The 20923-nt window shown below is 42.6% G+C and overlaps 1 protein-coding gene across 1 annotated transcript in view; it reads right to left on the minus strand.

Annotated features, from left to right (window-relative positions):
* The window catches only part of LOC122810645 (MLX-interacting protein-like), a 1455256-nt gene that overhangs the window by 628912 nt on the left and 805421 nt on the right, over nt 1-20923 (minus strand). The window contains exon 7 of the mRNA XM_044082218.1: nt 1940-2035. Within this exon, the coding sequence (XP_043938153.1) occupies nt 1940-2035 (96 nt within the window). The remainder of the gene's footprint in view (nt 1-1939; nt 2036-20923) is intronic.

The raw sequence follows: 20923 nt of genomic DNA on the forward strand, positions 1-20923 counted from the left end.
AGAAGATTCACAGTCAATGTCTTGCCTAGGCATCTTAGGAGGAGGGGGCTGGCTACCCCTGATCAGAGTAATTAAATCTTCCGCCATTTTTGATAATTTTTTAGGCATAGGGGCCTGCACATGTGGCCCAGTTTTTTAGGCAGATTTAGATTTTGGCCTTAGTTTTGAAGATGGCGTTGGTCTAATATACAAATCTGTAAGCCTGAAAACACCCTCAGAAGCTGGTGCCTGCACAGCGGCTCTGGACCCATCTAGACATTCGTGGGTTCCATAACTGAAGCATCTCACGGCATACCAAACTCCAAATTGGTCTCAGTTGAGGCCTACGAATCAGAATTAGAGGGTATCAGGGGCTGCAAAAGCGCCTCACTGAGTACCGGCGGACCGGCGACTGGCTTAGAAGCCTTGTCGGTTTTGGACCTGGACAGTTTGTCTCTGCCTTTTTCGTCGCATTTTTTAGGTATTCTGGTAGTCTGATTGCTAGCCGACGACATTTCTGGATAATTAAATCTAGAGCCAAAATATTTAGATATAAAAATATACAGAAGTTTAATCGTGTGTTGATTAAATTTAGCACAAAACCGACAGCAAGGCACTTTGTGGTCAGGGCCTAGGCAAGGAATACAGTACAAATGAATATCCTTATGAGGTATTTGCTTCCCACAAGTAATGTAATTATTAACTTTTACTGACATCGGTAAGGAGCAAGAAAAAGTTTCCCCAACGGGGTACTTAGCTTTTAGATGAAGACTTCGGTTCTGAAACTCGAAAACGAAAATTTCAGGAGTCGGCCGACCGGCACTTGCGAACTGCTTCTACTTTGGGCACCGTGCGGCAAGAAAGACTGATGCAATGGCGTCGGCTGCATGTTTTATACCCCTGATGACCTGACATCATGGAAGAAGGGACAGAAACCGATGCAGGACCCAAGACTTTGTTATCAGGCCGACTGAGGGCAACCTGCCAGCAGATTACCCAAATGTAATGACTGCATCAGTGAAACACAAAACATCTAGCAGATCTAAGGGAAAAATTGAAGAGCAGACTTTTTGGCACCGCTCAGAAGCTTACAGTCTTAGATACAGCCAATCTGTATCTGGACTAGACTAGTTACAGGAAATGTGAGAAATGAGCGTAAATTCGGGCTTTTAAACCAGAAAGTTGAAAGAGATGGGGGAAAAAAAAACCTGCCCAAACGGCCAATACACTACAAGTTCTGGGCCAGAAACCACTCCTCTTGCAGTAGATTGGTAAGCAGCCACTCACACTGATAAGTTACAAGGCTTCCCTCCAACACAGAAAGGCCTTTGGGGGGGGGGTCAGAAGCTTACAAACAGTTCTGGATACAGCAAATCTGTATTTGGACTATACTAGTTACAAGAAAGGCAGGAAACCAGCTTAGAATTTTTTTTTGTCTTACAGAAAAGCAGCTAAAACAACACTAAACACAATTCAGCAATATTAGCTGAAGTTGTGTAGCAATATTAAAGCAAATACAGTTTAAATAAATGCAATTTATTCAAACTGTATTCTGAACTGAATTCAATTATTGTTTTATTCAACTCTGAACAGCTAAAAAGTGCCAAAAATAATGACCATATTAAAGTAGAAGAGGTGTGAGGGGGTTCAGGGAAACCTACTCTACTGAAATGCATTGTTTTTTTGTCCAGCAGTGTTTAGCAACTGCTACAGGTCAGTACTGTATTACAGTAGTAGACATTCTCAGAATACTCCAGAATGCTGCTCTGTATACAGACATGACTTTTGACTGAGCATTTTTTGGAACAACAAGCAGCTGTGAAGTACAACTGAAATGCAAAATGACTAGACAAAATGGCAGAAAATAGTTTGAAATGCACATTTGGATTTAATTAAATTTCTACGTGTTACATTAGAACTTCAGTTTCTAGTAATGCTTTTCTGATGCCCAATAGCGTACCTTGCAGGGGTTCAAATGTGTCCATGAAGTCATCCCCCATATTAGGCTGCAGTGGTGTCAGGCTTGGCTGGATCATATCTGCATTCCCAAAATGAGCTATGAACAAAATGGAAACAAATATCAAATTAAAAAAATTGTCCTTAAAATCTGACTAATTCGATTTGCAAAATAATTCATACTCACTAAGGTCTGAGGAAAGCATGGACAATGAATGTAGTTAAAATTATTAGACTCACCTGCCTGCTTAATTTCTTGAACACAACATGGCCATGCTTGAAAAACTCAGATTATTAATCATATCTTCAAGGAATGCATTTGTTACAGCAATCAGAAAGTTAAATGCCTTGTGCTAACTTAACCCCTTAGTGCTTCAGTGTTCTTTTTCTACTGTGAGTCTAACAAAGCTCACGTGCCATGACAAAACTGTCACTTTGACTGGAAATGAGTTTCTCTGGCATATATTAGTTTTATTGCACTCATCCTCAATATCCCCTAACAAAATGCTAAATATCAGGGAGGTTTTGTAAATTAAACTATCTGCTATTTTCTTTACTTATTCACTTTTGTTTTATTAAATTGCCAAATAGTATATCACAGTACCCTTAAATGTATGGCTGTCTACACAACTAGAATGTACAGTAATGCCATGGCATTAGAATTCAGTTACACTTTATCGAAACTCTCTCAGTACTAACCTCCATTCACCCATTAGCAACCTAACAGTGTTGAGAGTCAAAGCACACTCCGTTTTAATCAAACTCATGGAAGTATGTATGAGTGCTGGGGGAGGGATATGTGTGGACTATGCCATTTCCTAGACACAGAACATCACATCATTTCAGCTTCCCTTATTCACAATCAGTGAACTAGCATTCTGAGGAGAGAGTCAACGCATTCTTCACTCAATCTTGTACGTCACCAGCATTAGCAATACAAAATGACAAAGCACTGTCTAAAGTTACACATAACTGATAAAAATCCACAAAGAAATGGTGAAGCAACCAAGGCACAGAATGTCCTAGTTTAAACACAGTCCAAGGATAAATAAAAGGTAGGTAAAATCCAAGGTAAATTTATTCACTCAGATAAGCGGTTTCATGATACACATATCACTTCTTCAGACCTTCAAACAAACACTTCCTACTCAACTATATTTAAACAGTATTCAAACCAATCAAATCAAACCAATTAATGCTTGAAGTAATTAGCACTTAAAGTAAAACCAGTCATTCTACAATATGTACAAAGTCATACTGGAAAACATTTCAAGTATAGATACGCAATAAATATTGTAACATAAAATGCATTAGTTAAAAATGAATTGGTTAAAAATGATTAAAATATATATTTAATATGTTTATCTGTCTTTCATTAAAATAATCTGATTTCATTTGAGCAACCACCTATTCTTCAAAACTGGTTTCAAGGGTATTCTATCATTAAGGCCCTTTTCTTTATTAGCTCTTAATCTGATAATCCACCTAGTTTCAGAGGTCTCTGTATGGTTCCTTATATCACCACCTCTCTCATTAGGAATAATTCTCTCAATAACTGAGAACATAAAATTATGGTCATTGCCTTCAGAGGACACATGTTTGGCTAACGCATTAGTGGCAACACCATTCCTAATATTTAATAAGTGTTCCCTGATTCTAAATCTTAGCTGTCTGTCAAGTCTTGCCCACATAAAATGCAGAACATTTCTGACAGACAGCCAAGTAGACCACATGGTTTGTGTTACAGTTGGCTGCTACACTAAAATCATATATTCGCTTAGTGTCTGGATGTGTAAATACATTCTCATGATTTATGTATACGCATTGATTGCATCTACCACAAGGAACCGTCCCTTTTACTCCTGCCATATCTTGTCCCTTATTATGATGTGGATAGCATAACATCCTTTTCAAAGATTTCCTGTTCTTAAATATAAAACTTGGATTTTCCCCTACAACTTGTTTGATTTCTGGATTCTGTGTTAATATATTCCAGTTCTTTTTTATCACATTGGTTACTATATTCACATCGTTGGTAAAATAAGTAGAGAATCTAACAGATTCATTTTTATGTTGAACATAACCTGTTCTATCATTATTGGCACTGAAAAATATGGCTTACCTATACTATCTCTCCATGAAGTAGATACATCCAGGATACCCGAGGTCATACTATCAAGTGTAACCCCTTTCATTAAATCTGCGTTTCAGACTAGTTAGTTCTGCCTTAAATTCATCATCCCTGGCTGTTAGACTTGAAGTCCTAAGGGTTTGCCCTTTTACTACATTCTTAAAGATATGTCCTGGATGCATACTGCTTCTATAGAGTAAAGTATTTCTATGGCATTTCTTCCTAAACAACTTGGTGGTTATCCCATTCACATCATCCATACTAATCATTACATCAAGAAATTCTATTTCCTGTCTAGAGTATTTCATCTCAAATTTTAGAAAGTCAGTGCTGTTATTAATTTCTGTAGTGAATTCTTTTAATGTTGCATCATCACCACTCCATAACAGGAAGAGGTCATCAACAAACCGTTTATAAAATTGGATCTGGGGCTATCTTTCATTAGTAAGCATATTCCTGTTTTCCCATGTGACCATGACGAGATTGGCATAGCTATTTGCACTTGCCGTCCCCATGGCCACACCATCTTTCTGCTTATATAACTTACCATCAAAACTCAACACATTATTGGTTAAAACTATCTCCATTAATAAGCATATTCGATCTATTTTCTTTCCATCACGTCCCTTCTTCCAGCAAATATTGTCTTAACAATTCTAATCCGGTTGTATTCGGAATACAAGTAAACGAGCATACATCTAGTGTCACTAATAGAAGATCTCCATCTTGTCTTTCATATGCATTATTAAACACATATAGGTCCTGCAAGAATTGCTTAGAGTATCTTAGAATATTCCTGTTCTTATTTACTAACATTCTTAAATTCTTCTCAACATATATGGAGATAGACTCTGTAGGCCAGTTACGTCCTGACACTATAGGTCTTAAAGGAGGTTGATATACATCCTTATGGATTTTCGGCAGACCATGTATGCTAGGCACTACAGGTTCTTTTACCTTAAAGTAATCGTATAGCTCATTTGAGATGGTATTATCTAATAAACAATCATATAGTATCCCATCCAATCGTGATAACATCCCCTCCATATCAGCTTGGCTGATATTTTCATATACAGAGGTATCCTGTAGCATTTCATACATCGCTGTGTCATAATACATTTTATCCATTAAAACTACAGGGCCACCTTTATCTGCTTGCTTAATGATAACATTTTTGTCAGACTGTAATTGTTTTAAAGCATCCCTGCTAAAATTGGAGAAAGTTTTAGTTCTGTTTTTACCATTCACATTTTCAAATATTTCATTTTCACAAATGTTAATAAAAACATCAATAACTGGATGGCTGGGTGGAGTAAATAAACTAGGTTTCTTATATACATTAACATCTTTAGGCTCACCACCCTGATTTTTAAAAAGCATTTTTAGCAAAACATTCCTACCAAACATGTGCAAATCTAAAATGGTATCAGTTACCTCAGTCCGTTGTGATGGAATAAAAGAAAGTCCCCTTTCCAATACATTTCTTTCATGTTCAGTCAGATTCCTTGAGGAAATATTTAAAACTATACTTCCTTTTTCCATGCCTTCTTGGATACACCCAGGGCTGGAGGGCTTGTAGGTATTTTCCTTTTGTTGCGGTTCATGCTGTATGACCTGCCTCTCTGTAATTGTCTCTCTGAAGTATTCAGTTTTATTGGAAACATGTGAAAAACCTGTTTTGATGTACCTTCTTGTCCATCATTTTGTATTCCTGATGTGGCTTTCTTTTGTTGCACTTCCTCGGTGGACTCCAGCCTTCGCCTCTCTTCTACTTTTTCACTCAAGTGAACAAAAGTTGTTGACACTTGCTCAATGGATTCCAGCCTTCGCTTCCCTTCCATTCCACCATTTAAACGAGCTGTTGAAGTCATCGCTAAAGGAATGCTAATAGTTGGAGGAGCGTTAGATTTAGTTCTCGCTCCTAAATTCTTCTCCTCTTCAAAACTCTCTATAGTGATGTCATTGCGTTGTTTAACGTGGCCCCCCTCTCATTGTTTAAGGTCATACCTTCTTTAATACGATCATAATTGCTATTTTTGGGCCATACCAAAGATATGCCTTTCCTTAAAATCCCTTTTGTCCCTTTCAAATTTGTGAAATTTCTGTTGTAGCAGTCTACGTTCAAAAACTGCTACAGATTCAGCTATCGAAGCACATTTCTCATCCACTAATTTATGTGGATATGAAGCAAATAATGATTCCTGTTCAAAAATTACATTGGCCCTTATTTCTTCCTCTTCTTTAACAGAGGATTCCAATAATAGGCGAATATAGTTAAAGCTCAGTTCTAAATTGAGCTGCTGTCATTTGCTTAACAACTCAGGTTGCCTTTCCCCTTGATTTGGCATTTTCAGGACTCTGAGTCCTCTGGGAATGACATGATTTTTCAAACATGCTTCAAAATAACATCTCTGTGTATATAGCTTCTTAATCTTGTACAGGCCATCCTCTAGTCTATGTGATGCCCTCAAAAAGGCAGCATAGTCTATTTCTTCATGTTCTATACCATTTCCATCAAAAAAAGTCTCATTAGATAGCAAAGGATTACCTTTTTTGTTTAGCAGTTCATGTAGTTTATACAATGCTTTCTTTGGTATTCCAGTTTCCACATTTGCAGAATAATCAAGTTCTATCTCAGGCGCAACAGTTACAGTTACACATTCTTCAACCATTGTTCCCAACTGGGTGTTACAGTTGGCTGCTACACTAAAATCATATATTCGCTTAGTGTCTGGAAATACATTCTCATGATTTATGTATATGCATTGATTGCATCTACCACACAAGGAACCGTCCCTTTTACTCCTGCCATATCTTGTCCCTTATTATGATGTGGATAGCATAAAGTACAGTTTTGTACCTACCATAAATGTAGATGTCCGAACAGGATAGCATCTGCAGTCCTAACAAATGGGTTGTCCTGTCGTCAGGCAGCCCTTCGGTCGGCCGGATTCCAAAGTCTGGGTCTGGCCTCGGCTGGTGTCGCACTTCACCCGACATCATCTCTGCTGGTCTTCGGGTATAAAGGCATCAGCCGACGCCATTTTCCTCAGTGTTTCTTGCCCCAGATGCCAGATGCCCTCTTGGAAAACTAAATTTTGGATAAATGCCAATGTTTCCAAAACAAATAGTAGGCAAACACAAAAAATAAGCATGTATGTATATATATACAAACAAATACACCATAAGAGATCCCCCCCTAGCTAGCTATTAGGAGGGTAAATACCCTAGGAGTACCACAGAGGGGAAGGAGGGTGGGTAATCCTGACTGCAGATGCTATCCTGTTCGGACATCTACATTTATGGTAGGTACAAAACTGTACTATGTCCTTCAAGGATGCATCTGCAGTCCTAACAAATGGGTAGAATACCATAGCCAAACTAGGGGAGGTGGAAGAAGAATTATGGTGTAGTTAGGATCCCTTGCAATACAGCAGTGGCAAACCCTGCTCGGGATCTAGAGTATAGAGGTAAGTTGTAATGCTTGGCAAATGTATGCACGGAGGTCCAAGTAGCCGCCTCAATAATGTCCTTGGTAGCCACTCCTCGTAAAAAAGCTGTGGTAGTGGCTTTAGCCCTTGTAGAGTGAAGTCTTATGTTCTGTGGAATTTGCTTTCCATGGTAGGAGTAACAGAATCTTATGCAATTTCCTATCCACTTGGAGATTGTCTGTTTGGAAATTGCTTTTCCTTCCCTTCCTGTTGCATAAGCTACTAAAAGCTGGTCAGTTTTTCTATTGTCCTTGGTTCTGTCCAGGTAGTAGCGCAACTGTCTATGTACATCCAAGGTATGCAGCAGTCTTTCCCCCCTGTTCTGTGGATTGGGAAAGAAGGTAGGTAGGTGGATTGCCTGGTTTAGAGACACTCTGGATACCACCTTAGGCATAAATGTAGGATTAGTTCTCATGGACACTATCTTGATGGAAGATTAGGAAGGGTTGTACTGCCATTAAGGCCTGTAGTTCAAACCCTTCTTGCTGAAGTAATTGCCAGTAGGAAAGCAGTTTTCCAGGATAGGTGTTGAAGATCTGCTGTTGCTGCTGGTTCAAATGGAGGGAGTGTCAATTTTTCTAGCACAAAGTTCAAGTCCCATGCTGGTAATGGTGGTTTCCTAGGAGGTTTTACATTCTTGATTCCTCTGAGGAACTGCCTGAGTAGAGGATGTGAGAAGACAGGGGGATCGAAGCTGTATTCTGCAGAAATAGCTGATGCATGTATCTTGATGGATGAATAGGACAGGCCTTTATGGAGAAGCTCTGCCAAGTACTCCAGGATGTTAGCAATATCTATCTTTGACATCTTTTCCTCTTTCAGTACTCCAAATGACAAACCTTTTCCATTTTCCTGCATAGTTCCTTCTTGTTGAAGGTCTGCGGCCTCAAGGATAATGTCTTTAACCCTTTGGGATAAATCTGGGTTAGTTGCTGTTATGTAATGTTCCAGGCAGTCAGTTGCAGAGTTTTTAGGTTTGGATGCATGATGTTGTAGTCGTTCTGAGTTAACATCAAAGGCATCAGGGGTAGTGTCCACGTTCTCCCCCGAGACATGCTCCTCAGCAATGGATACCAGTGTTGTCTTGGCCAATTTGGAGCTATCAGAATTATCCTTGGACGTTCCTCTTTGATTTTCAATAGTACCTTGTGCATCAAAGGAAGAGGTGGAAATGCATATGCTGTCAGGCCTTTCCAACTGAAGGATAGACAGTCCACCTTCCAAGCAAGTGGGTGGTATGTCCTTGCGCAGAATTTCTTGAGCTGGTGATTGAGTGGGGATGCGAATAGGTCTATTTGTGGCATTCCCCATTTCTTTGTGATGGGCTTGAAGATGTCCGGGTGTAGCATCCATTCGTGAGCATCCGAGGTAGTTCTGCTTAACATGTCTGCTAGGATGTTTTCTTTTCCCGGTACAAATATTGCCTGTAACTGGATGTTGTAGCTCAGAGCCATATTCCAAAGGTCCAGAGTCATTCTGCATAGGGGGTATGAATGCGTGCCTCCCTGTTTGTTGATGTACCACATGACTGTGGTGTTGTCTGTCCTTATCATTAAATGGCCTTCTTTGAGGAATGGTCTGAGATTCTGGATTGCTAGTTTTACTGCCAGCATTTCTTTTTGATTTATGTGCAGGTGCAGCTGGTCTGGAGTCTATAATCCTTGTATGCATTTGTCCAGCATGTGTGCCCCCCAACCTAGGTCTGAGGCGTCCGTTGTGATGGTTTGGCTTGCTTGAAAGTTGTGGAAGGGCAAGCCTGGGTTTGACTGACATGCTTGAGTCCACCATAGGAACTCTTGTTTCAGGCATGGGATTAGTGGTATTTCGGTTTCTAAGCTGTGCCTGTGTTGAGACCATAAATTCTTTAGGTACCACTGTAGCTTTCTCATATGCAGTCTGGCATGGGGGACCAAGATTATGCATGATGCCATGAAGCCCAAGGCCTGCAGTACTTTCCTTTCTGTTAGTTTGTTCTGCTTTGTTAATGCCAAGAAGTAAAGAGGGAGTTGTTCTTGTTTTTCTGCAGTTAGGAATGCCATCTGTTTTACTGTGTCCAATTCCGCACCCAAGAATGTTCTTGTTTGGGATGGTATCAGTCTTGACTTTTTTAAATTGACTGTGTATCCCAGGGCTTGTAGTAAGTAAATGACCCTTTGTAAGTCTTTTGTCAGCTTGCTTTTGTTGTCCGCTTGTATCAGGCAGTCGTCCAGGTATGGATAAATTTGGATTCCCTGTAGCCTGCAATGAGCGATTACTGATGCCAGGCATTTTGTGAATACTCTGGGCGCAGTAGATAAGCCAAAGGGCAATGCTGAGAATTGATAATGCTCTGATCCTGCAAGAAATATGAGGTATCTTCTGCAATTTGGTCGTATGGGGACGTGCAGGTATGCCTCCTTGAGATCTAGAGTTACCAGCCAACACTCCTTGCCCAGCATGGGAAGAAGTTGCTGTAGGGTCAGCATTTTGAATTTTGGGACAATGATGAATGTGTTTAAGGCAGACAGGTCGAGAATAGGTCTCCAACTTTTCTCTTTTCTTGGTACTAGGAAGAGTCTGGAGTAGAATCCTTTGCCCTGTTCTGTTGGTGGTACTCTTTCCACAGCTCTCATCTTTGTTAATTGAGCTATCTGCTTTAGAGCTTCTGTTTTCTGGTTTGGAGGTAGGTTTGGCATTCCTCTTTTTACTGGTAAGGTGTGGAAGTGAAACCTGTAGCCTTGGTCTATGGTCTGCAAAATCCACTTGTCTTTTGTGATATAGTGCCAATTTTTTAAAATAAGGCTAACTTTCCGCCTAAGGGTGCTGCTATTTGTTCCCTGGTAGGCGGTGTCAGAGCCAAGTCACTGTGATTGTCCTGTTGCAGTGGCAGTGGTTGTGTCTGTACCTCGCTGGTTATTGCCTTGCCACTGGCGTTCTCTGTAGGCACCTCCTCTGGATTGATTTTTGCCTCTGGAACGTCTATTCCTGCCTCCCTGAGATTTAGAGGAGTCTGGAAAGGACCAATTTTTGGAAGGCCAGTTCCTGCTAAACCTTGGGGGCTGAACCTGTAAGAAATCTTTAACTGTTTGCACAGATTTTGCCTTCTCTTCCATTTTCTTCATTACTTGCTGAGCAGGAGAACCAAATAGACTGGCCTTATCCATAGGAGCATCTAACAGCTTTGCTTTAACATGATCCGGCAAGACCTGTTCTTTCAACCATGCATGCCTTCTTATAACTGTGCCAGTCATGGCTGATCTAAATGAAGCCTCCAGTGCATCATAGCCACATTTTAAAGAATGGTTACTAACCTGCTGAATGTTATTCACCATTTCTAAAACATATTTCTTATCTAAGGAGTCATCAGAGGACAGTTTCTTAGTTAACTGATCAAGCATAAACTCTTGGTATTGGATCATATGAAACTGACAGTTCAAAGCTCTAGCTGAGAGAGTAGCAGAGGTGTAAACTTTTACCCCATCTCTCTAAGGACCTGGATTCCCTTTCAGAAGGGAGAGGGTTTTGCTGAGGTCGAAGCTACTGCCTTAGGCCCCTGGGAGATAGTCTCCGGATCTGCAAGTGGGGCCTTGTATAGGTGGTGATGAGTGTCCGGTACCCTGTAAAACCTATCTGGTTTGGCAGGGGCTGGAGGTAAAGTATCAGGAGCAGTGCAAACATCATTAAATGCATCATCCACAACAGGCAGAACTGGAGGTATAGCTAAGGGCCTATGTTGCGGTAAGTGTAGAAAGGTCCTAAGCCTTTTTCTTGAATCTGAGAAATCTTGTCCCTGCCATTGGAATTGCTCTCTCATGGCATGTAAGGTTTCCCCAAAGGAAAATTCCTCTGGTGGAGAGGCAGATGGAATAGATTCTTCAGCATCGGAATCTTCATAAGTAGAAAAAGGAGCCTCTGGATGGTCTGTAATGTCTGAGTCATCAGAAGAATCATCTGAGGACACTGGCTCTGGGGGCTCTGCTCTAGGTCTCTTTTCTGGAGGCTGAGAGGCCCTGTCTGGGTGAGATTGGGATCCCCTAATTAAAGAGATGAGATCCTCTGCCAGAGTAAGCATTTGAGAACTGGAACTGGGCCTGTGTGAGGGGCTTAACAGGCACTGATTTAGCAGTTTTGGCTGCTTTAGCCCTGGCAAAGGCCTTAATAGACATGGCTGCAGGAGGCCTAGCAGCACCACGTGCTGGGGTAGAGACATCCAAAGGGATGGTGTCTGATAATTCTATAGGAACCACATTAGTAGGCAAAACTTCAGAGGCCGATTCAACTAGGGTAGCAGGAGCCTCGGTAGTAGTCATGGATTCGGCTGAAGATTGACCCGTTTGCTCGGTTTCGGCCGAAACCGAGACACTCGCGGTTTGCTTAACAGTGGTTTCGGCCGAAACCACGGACCGCGAGTGTCGGTCTTTTTCTTTGCGTTTTTTAACAATTTGAGAAGGAGGATCCGACGGCATAATGTACGCAAAAACTGAGCCAAAAAACTGTTCAGCAAACTCCGACCGACGCCTAAGCGTTCGTCGGTTGAAGGAAGCACAGGCTAAACAGGCTGCTACGTCGTGGTCTGGGCCTAAATAAGGTAAGCAGTAAGAGTGGAAATCTTTATGAGGTATTTGTTTCCCACAAGTTAAACAGTTATTTACTTTTTCTGACATCGGCTGAGGCAAGAAAGAGTCCCCAACGGGGTACTTAGCTTTTTAGAAGTCTTCGAAGTAGTATTCGGTAGTAGTAATCTCTGGATCTGACCGACCGGCACTTGCGAACAGCTTCTGCTTCGGGCGCCACGCGGCAAGAAAGACTGAGGAAAATGGCGTCGGCTGATGCCTTTATACCCGAAGACCAGCAGAGATGACGTCGGGTGAAGTGCGACACCAGCCGAGGCCAGACCCAGACTTTGGAATCCGGCCGACCGAAGGGCTGCCTGACGACAGGACAACCCATTTGTTAGGACTGCAGATGCATCCTTGAAGGACATCATCCTTTTCAAAGATTTCCTGTTCTTAAATATAAAACTTGGATTTTCCCCTACAACTTGTTTGATTTCTGAATTCTGTGTTAATGTATTCCAGTTCTTTTTTATCACATTGGTTACTATATTCACATCGCTGGTAAAATAAGTAGAGAATCTAACAGATTCATTTTTATGTTGAACATAACCTGTTCTATCATTAATCTGTTCTGCATTTTATGTGGGCAAGACTGACAGACAGCTAAGATTTAGAATCAGGGAACACTTATTAAATATTAGGAATGGTGTTGCCACTAATGCGTTAGCCAAACATGTGTCCTCTGAAGGCAATGACCATAATTTTATGTTCTCAGTTATTGAGAGAATTATTCCTAATGAGAGAGGTGGTGATATAAGGAACCATACAGAGACCTCTGAAACTAGGTGGATTATCAGATTAAGAGCTAATAAAGGAAAGGGCCTTAATGATAGAATACCCTTGAAACCAGTTTTGAAGAATAGGAGGTTGTTCAAATGAAATTAAATTATTTTAATGAAAGACAGAAACATATTAAATATATATTTTAATCATTTTAACTAATTCATTTTTAACTAATGCATTTTATGTTACAATATTTATTACGTATCTATACTTGAAATGTTTTCCAGTATGACTTTGTACATATTGTAGAATGACTGGTTTTACTTTAAGTGCCAATTACTTCAAGAATTAATTGGTTTGATTTGATTGGTTTGAATACTGTTTAAATATAGTTGAGTAGGAAGTGTTTGTTTGAAGGTCTGAAGAAGTGTTGTGTATCATGAAACAGCTTACCTGAGTGTATAAATTTACCTTGGATTTTACCTACCTTTTATTTATCCTTGGACTGTGTTTAAACTAGGACATTCTGTGCCTTGGTTGCTTCACCATTTCTTTGTGGATTTTTATGACTTTATTGTACCTTGATGGAGTACATATCCTAGCTGTTTCCTGTCTAGCATTTACACATAACGGAGTTGTCAGCACTGATACAGAAACTAGGGGCAGGCTAACTGTCATTTCAGTCCACAGACAGCACTATGTAGTCTGTTAACTTAGCCTGGCTCCATGGCTCAGAGGGATGAAGCCCTTACTGAGATCCAAGAGATAGTACAGTTACCATAAATGTAGATGTTAGAGTGTATTAACTGTTGCAGTCATCACCTGTGGGTTTATCCCTGCCTTGGTAGCCCTAAGCCGGCCCGAATACCAGAGTCAATGTTTTTCTGCTTTTGCTGCTGTCGCTTGTTGACTGACATTGTCAGTGCTATAAAGCAAGGCAGCCAACTCCATATCAGTTTTTCTTGCCCTAACCAGTCAGAAGCCCAAGGAAATATGGTAAAGTGGTCCTGGTGGCTAAAAAAGCCACCATAAGAAGCTTATGTCTCCCTAAGGAAAGAGGATATAAGGGGGAAGGAGGGGGGAAACCAGGACTGCAACAGTGAATACACGCAAACATTTACATTTATGTTAATTGCACACAACTGTACTATGTTCTTCGTGTTTCACTGTTGCAGTCATCACCTGTGGCAGGATTCCTAAAGTTGAGGAGAGGGGTGGAAGGATTAGAGACCTAGACATGGGTAAGCATGTCCTGCAGAACTGCAGAGGCAAACCCTGCCCTAGCCTTACAGAAAAGTGGTAGGTGGTAATGCTTTGTAAAGGTATGGACAGAGGTCTAGGTGGCAGCTTCCAAGATGTCTCTGGTGGGAACTCCTCTAAGGAATGCTGTGGAAGTGGAGGCTGCCCTAGTGGAATGGGTACGAACAGACCTAGGGGGTGGTTTCCCATGTAATTTGTAGCAGAAATGGATACAGTGTGATATCCATTTGGAAATGGTTTGCTTGGAAATGGGCTTCACCTGTGCCCCTGGGGCAAAGCTGATATGAAGTTAGACCATTTTCCTGAAGGGTTTAAGTACTGTCCAGGTAGTATCCGAGTGGTCTGTGCATATCTAGTGAGTGCAGAATTCTTTCCCCCTTGTTTTGACGGTTAAGGAAGAAGGTGGATAGATGTATGGCCTGGCTGAGAGTCACATTAGATACCACCTTGGGCATAAAGGAGGGGGTCAGCCCTCAGGGAGACTCTGCGTGGAAAATGAAGGGCTCAATGGCAATCAGTGCCTGAAGTTCTGAAACCCTTCCAGCTGAGGTGATAGCTAGAAGAAAAGCAGTCTTCCAGGAGAGGTATTTCAGTTCTGCTGAAGCAGCAGGTTCAAAGGGCGGTAAGGTTAGTTTTTCCAAAACATAATTCAGGTCCCAAGCTGGAGTGGGTGGCCTTCTGGGAGTTCTGATATTAGAAGCCCCTCTGAGGAATTGTTTAATCATAGGATGTGAGAACAGGGGCTGGTTTGTATCAAAATGAGCTGAAATGGCTGTGGTGTGGATTTTACTAGAAGAGAAGGACAGGCCATTACTGAGCAACTCCGGTAGACTGTCCAGGATAAGAGAGATGGAAGGTTGTGAAGAACTGCCCCCTCTGGACTGGCTCCAGGAGCAAAATCTTTTCCATTTCCCTGCACAAGATTTTCTGGTGCTGGGCCTTCTGGCCTCTGATAATGTCCAGAACCTGTTTGCTTTTAGAGTACTAGCCATGCTGACAGTTTGAGAGTCAAGAGGTCTGAAATCAGGGGAAGCTGCCTGGGAGACTGATATGTAAGGGGTACCAATCCTGTCTGGGACAATCTGGAGCAATGAGGATGGCCTTTGGTCTCTCCTCACTTATCTTGAGCAGTACCTTGAGAATAAGAGGCAGAGGAGGGAATGCATACACAAAGAGGGTGTTCCAGGGGAAGGTCAAGGCATCCACCTTCCACACTAGGTGGTGATACTCCCTGGTACAGTATTTTAGCTGGTGACTGAGATGTGAAGCAAAGATACACCGCCGGAGTTCCCCACTCCTGATTGACTTGCAAAAATATTTTTCTGTGGAGCTGTCATTCGTGGGGGTCCAGTAAGTTTCTGCTTAAGTGGTATGCCAAGATATTGTTGATCACTCGTAGGTATTGGGCTATTAGGTGTACTCCCACAGAGGAGGCTGTCAGCCAGAGGTTTATGTCTAGCCTGCACAGAGGGTAAGAGTGGGTCCCTCCCGGTTTGTTGATGTACCACATTACTATGGTGTTGTCTGTTTTGATAAGGAGAACCCCTGGCCTGAGATGGGGTTTGAAGGATGTCAGAGCTTTTTGTACTGCCATCAGTTCCTTCTGGTTGATATGTAAAGGAAAGTGCTGGCCATCCCAAAGATCTTGGGTGCACCTGCCTGCTAGGTGCGCACCCCAAGCAATGTCTGAGGCATCAGTGGAGAAGGTCTGCTGGGTAGGGCGGAGGATGAAGGGAAGACCCTTGTTCTTGGCACAGGTCCCTGCCCACCAGAGAAACTCTGCCCTTATACAGGGGATCAGAGGGAGAGAGGTGTCTAGAGGCTGAGTGTGCTAACACCAAAGGTTCATTAGATACCACTGAAGTTCTCATGTAAAGCCTGCCCAGAGGAATTAGAAGGTGCAAGATGCCATGCACCCCAAGGCTTGCAGGAACTTCCTCGCCATGAAGTGACTTCTGGAAGGCAACTGGGTAAAATTGAGACACAGGAAGCTCTGCTTTTCTGGGGACAGGAAGGCTATTTGGGATGCTGTGTCCAGCAGTGCTTCCAAGAAAATGATCCTCCTGGAGGGTGTTTGCTTTGATTTCTTCTTACTGATGGTGACTTCTAAGGATGTTAGAAGACTTTTGACAGAGGAGATTCTGGAGCAACTCTTCTTTGCACTCTGCATGAATGAGGCAGTCATCCAGATAAGGGTTAATCTGTACATTTCTCTGTCTGCAAAATGGCTATGGCCAGGGCTAAACATTTGAATACCCTGGGAGCAGTAGATAAGCCAAGGGGTAGCGCAGAGAATTAAAAGTGTTGTGAGCCTGCTCTGAAACGCAGGAATTTCCTGCAGGATTCCCTTATGGGGATTAGAGGTAGGCATCTTTTACGGCTAGGGCCACTAACCAGGCATTTTTTGTCAGCATAGTCAGCAGCTGCTGCAAAGTTAGCATTTTGAATTTGAGGGCCACCAGGGGGCTGTTCAGAATGGATAAATCCAGGATGGGGTGCCAAATGCCCTCTTTTCTGGGAATAAGGAATAGTCTGGAATAAAAGCCTTTGCCTGTTTGATCTGCGGGAACAGGTTCTACTGCCCTTGGGATATGAGAGTTTGGACCTGTTTCAATGCCTTTGCCCACTGAATTGGAGGCAAGTCTGGGTACCCTCCTGGAATTGAGAGTTCGTTGAAAGAAAATTTGTATCCCTGAAAAATGATCTTTAAGACCCATTGGTCCTTTGTTACAGAAAACCAATTTTCTTTGCAGAGGGAGAGCCTTCCTCCTAGCTTTTGGTGAGTAAAAGGAAGGTGGGGGGGGATCATTGAGAGTTTTTGTCATAGAAGGATGGCTTGGAACTCCCTGCCTTTGGGGAGGAAGTGGTCCACTGTTTGGTTCTCTGCTGCCCCTGGGATAGGGGCCTGGGTGATCTGTCCCTGTGGGGCTAACCTTGCCCCTATCTGCTAGGTGCAGGAAAGGACTAGTGCTTAGAAGGAAAATTCCTGCTGAACCTAGGAGGTTGAACCTGAAATAAATATTTTACTGTCTGCACAGATTTTGCTTTGTCTTCTATCTTTTTAAGCACCTCTTCTGCTTTTACTCCAAACGGTCCTTATCCAGGGGTTATAAATTAATTTCGACTTGACATGATCAGGGAAAGGCTGTTCCTTCAACCATGTAGGTCTCCTAATGACAGATCCTGACACTGATGTCCTGCTAGAGGCTTCTAGTGTGTCATATCTACAGTGCAATGAGTGTTTGGCCACTTGACAAGTAGAGTGCAGTAAATCTGCTAACTCTTTCGAATTGGCACAGTCAGGAAAGGTAGAAATCTTTTGCTTTAATAGTTCCAAAGTGGGTTGTTGATATTTTAACATTATGGAACTGAAAGCTGAGTGCTCTGATAGGGTAAAAAAAGTATACACCTCTGCAAACTATCTGTCCAGAGCTCGGGATTCCTTGTCAGAAGGAATAGGATTCTTTGTAGAACTAGCCTTAGCTCCTTTAGGTCCCTGTGCAATGACCTCCAGGTCTGCAGCAGGACTTCTGTACAGCTATTTGTGAGAATCTGGTACACTGTAATACCGGTCAGGTTTACTGGGAGCAGATGGGAGGGTGTCAAGGGCTAAGCTGGATTCATGGAAATCATCATCTACCACTTCTAAAATAGGGGAGATGGCCAGGGGTCTATGCTGGGGCAGGTCTAGAAACTCTTAGTCCTTTCTTAGACTGAGGGAAGTCCTGAGATTCCCAGTGGAAATGTTCCCTGAGGGTGTGAAGGGTTTCCCCAAAGGAAAGGTCTTCTGATGGGGAGGCAGAAGGAATGGATTCCTCTGCATCTGATTTCTCATAAGCAGTCAGAGGTGGTTGTTCCTCTTTAAAATCTGAATAATCAGATTCCTCAGAATCTTGCACTGTCATTTCATGAGAAGGATGTATTTTCCTTTTAGAAGTTGTGGTTTGACTACCCCTGATAAGGGAGATAAGATCCTCCATCATCTTAAGCATTTGGGCTTGGGGTGGTGAAGCAGAAGCAAGACTGTGGCTAGAGGTAGATTTTCTAGGAGTGGCCTGGCTTCTAGGCCTAAGAGTATCTATCGGTCTGAGAGAAACGGTAGTCGGATGAGAAGACGTCAGTTTTTGTCTAGAATCGCTAGTGCGAAAGGCCTCCTCAGAAGCCGGTGCCTGCTTTGTGGCTCCGGACCCGACCCAAGCAGAGACAACCAAAGACTCAGAAGACGAAGATTTCTGCAGCATACCGGACTCCAAAAGGGTCTCGGTAGAGGCCTGCGTAGATATCGTATCAGGCATCAGGGGCGGCAAAAGCACCGCACTGAATTCAGGAGAACTGATGACCTGCTCAGCAGTAGCTTTGTCGAAGGGCTTAGCCTTGTGTGGTCTATCCCTATCTTTATCTCTACATTTTTTTCAGAATGTCTTTGGATTGTATGCTGATGGATGCCACTTCGGAATGTGAAGATGGAAGACGAAAATACCGGTTTACAATGCCCTCTACGATGAATGGTTCTCGCATTAAAGAGGGCACAGAACCAGCAACGGGGGATGTCTTGGTCTGGGCCTAAACAAGTGACGAAGTATGAATGGAAGTCTCTATGTGGGATCTGCTTTCTACAGGTGTGACAATTGTTAACTTTTTTGGACATCGGTTAGTGCAAGAAAATAGGATCCCCAACGAGGTACTTAGCTTTAGACGTTTTCAGCTGTAATTCCAGCTCTGGTAGCAACCGACCGGCACACTTGCATACTGCTTCCGTTACGGGCTCCATGGCAAGAAAGACTGGGGTAATGACGTCAGCTGCCTTGCTTTATAGCACCGACAACCGGACATCAGTCAACAAGTGACAGCAGCCAACGCAGAAAAACATCTACTCTGGTATTCGGGCCAGCAGAGGGCTACCACAGCAGGGATAACCCACAGGTGATGACTGCAACAGTGAAACACAAAGAATATCAGAGTTTTGATTAGTGGCTTGAGCACTAGACAAGCTAGGAAGGGAGAAGAATGAGAGGGCATAGCTTTGCTTATCTCCACTGGGGGGTGAGAAGGGTAGAAGGCACTCAGAGAGCACATGGAAAAATGCAGCTTCCCCAGTGGAGACCAAGAAAACATCTTCTCATGCTTAGGCTGCTTGCTGGCAATATCGCTTGTGGAAATGCAGGATAAACTTTTAGTTATGTACTCACCATAACTTCAGATGTTTGGGATCCATCTCGCCTACATTCTGACTGATGGGTTCGGAGCCGATCCCTCGGCTCCGACTCGGCACGCTTATGCCAAAGAGCGAAGTCTCTTATTGGCTGAGCTTACTATATCCCAGGATGCACCACTACCAGTCCCCCAGATCTAGTTTGTCCGCACACATGCACACATGCACGCCCTGCTTATATAACATCGTCAGATGAAACAAGATAAAACAGTAGAACACAAACCGTTCAATCTCTTCTGATCTCCAAGGCAGGGGAAGGAGGGTGGGTATTAGAATGTAGGCGAGATGGATCCCAAACATCTGAAGTTATGGTGAGTACATAACTAAAAGATGTTATGTGATCCTATCTCGCCTACATTCTGACTGATGGGACAGCGTCCCTAGCACCTAAATCCTGGGTGGCTCACTGGAAAACACTCCTGAGTACCATGGAACCAAATGATGCTCGCCCTTTAGATGCCACATCCAATTTGTAGTGGGAAATGAAAGTGTGCGGATTGGACCAAGTAGCCGCAGCACAAATCTCCGAGATAGCAAGCTTGGAATGAAAGGCTATAGAAGTCGCCATAGCTCTGGTAGAGTGAGTTTTGATAGATGTTGTAAGTTGCTTATTCGAAGAAGAATAAGCCTGAGTTATACAATCTCTAATCCATTTGGAGATAGTAGCTTTTGTAATGGTTTTGCCCAATTTATTGTCTGAGAAGGACACAAACAATTGGTCTGACTTACGAATTTGTTGAGTCCTGTCTAAATAGAAGCGCAATTGCCTGTGAACATCCAATTTATGGAGAGTGTATTCAGCTTCATTGGAGAATTTTGGAAAGAAAACTGGTAGCTCTAGGGATTGTTGGAGACAGAAATTAGAACAGACCTTTGGGACAAAGGATGGATTAGGTCTAAGTGATACTCTATCCTTGTGAAAAATCAAGTACGGTGGTCTGATGGACAGGGCTTGAAGCTCTGAAACTCTTCTTGCAGAAGTAATTGCAACTAAGAAGGCCGTTTTCCAAGACAGATATTTTAACTCACATGTAGCAGCCGGTTCGAAAGGGGAAGATATTAATGCACGAAGCACCAAATCTAGATCCCACGGAGGCGCAGGATGAAAAACTGGGGGTCTTAACAGACCCGCACCTTTAATGAAAGTTTTGCATAGTCTGCTGCTCATCAATGGAGGATCCATGGACTCGTGAAATTTAGAGATAGCTGCTAGTTGGACTTTAATAGTAGAGACAGAAGATCCCTGATTAAACAGGGATGTTAAGAATTTCAAAACCTCTGGGATAGGAGCAGTGATAGGGTCTAAGCCCCTGAGTTGAGCCCAGATAGCAAACCTCTTCCACTTACTGAGGTACAATTTCTTAGTGGTGGGTTTGTGGGCCGAAGATAAAATGTGAATAACTTCCGGGTCTAATGTGTGACTTCTGACTAAAGTCGGAAGTGGAGGAGCCAAGCTGTCAACTTCAAGGAGTGAAGGGACTGATGCTGTTGTCCCGACTGATGAATTAACAGGTCCGGAATTAGGTCTAAAGTCCACGGATCGTCCACCGCATGTTTCTTCAGGTAAGGAAACCAT

This window comes from Protopterus annectens, chromosome 9.part0 (assembly GCF_019279795.1).
Source record: "Protopterus annectens isolate FY-2018-M chromosome 9.part0, PAN1.0, whole genome shotgun sequence".
Lineage (NCBI taxonomy): Eukaryota > Metazoa > Chordata > Ceratodontiformes > Protopteridae > Protopterus > Protopterus annectens.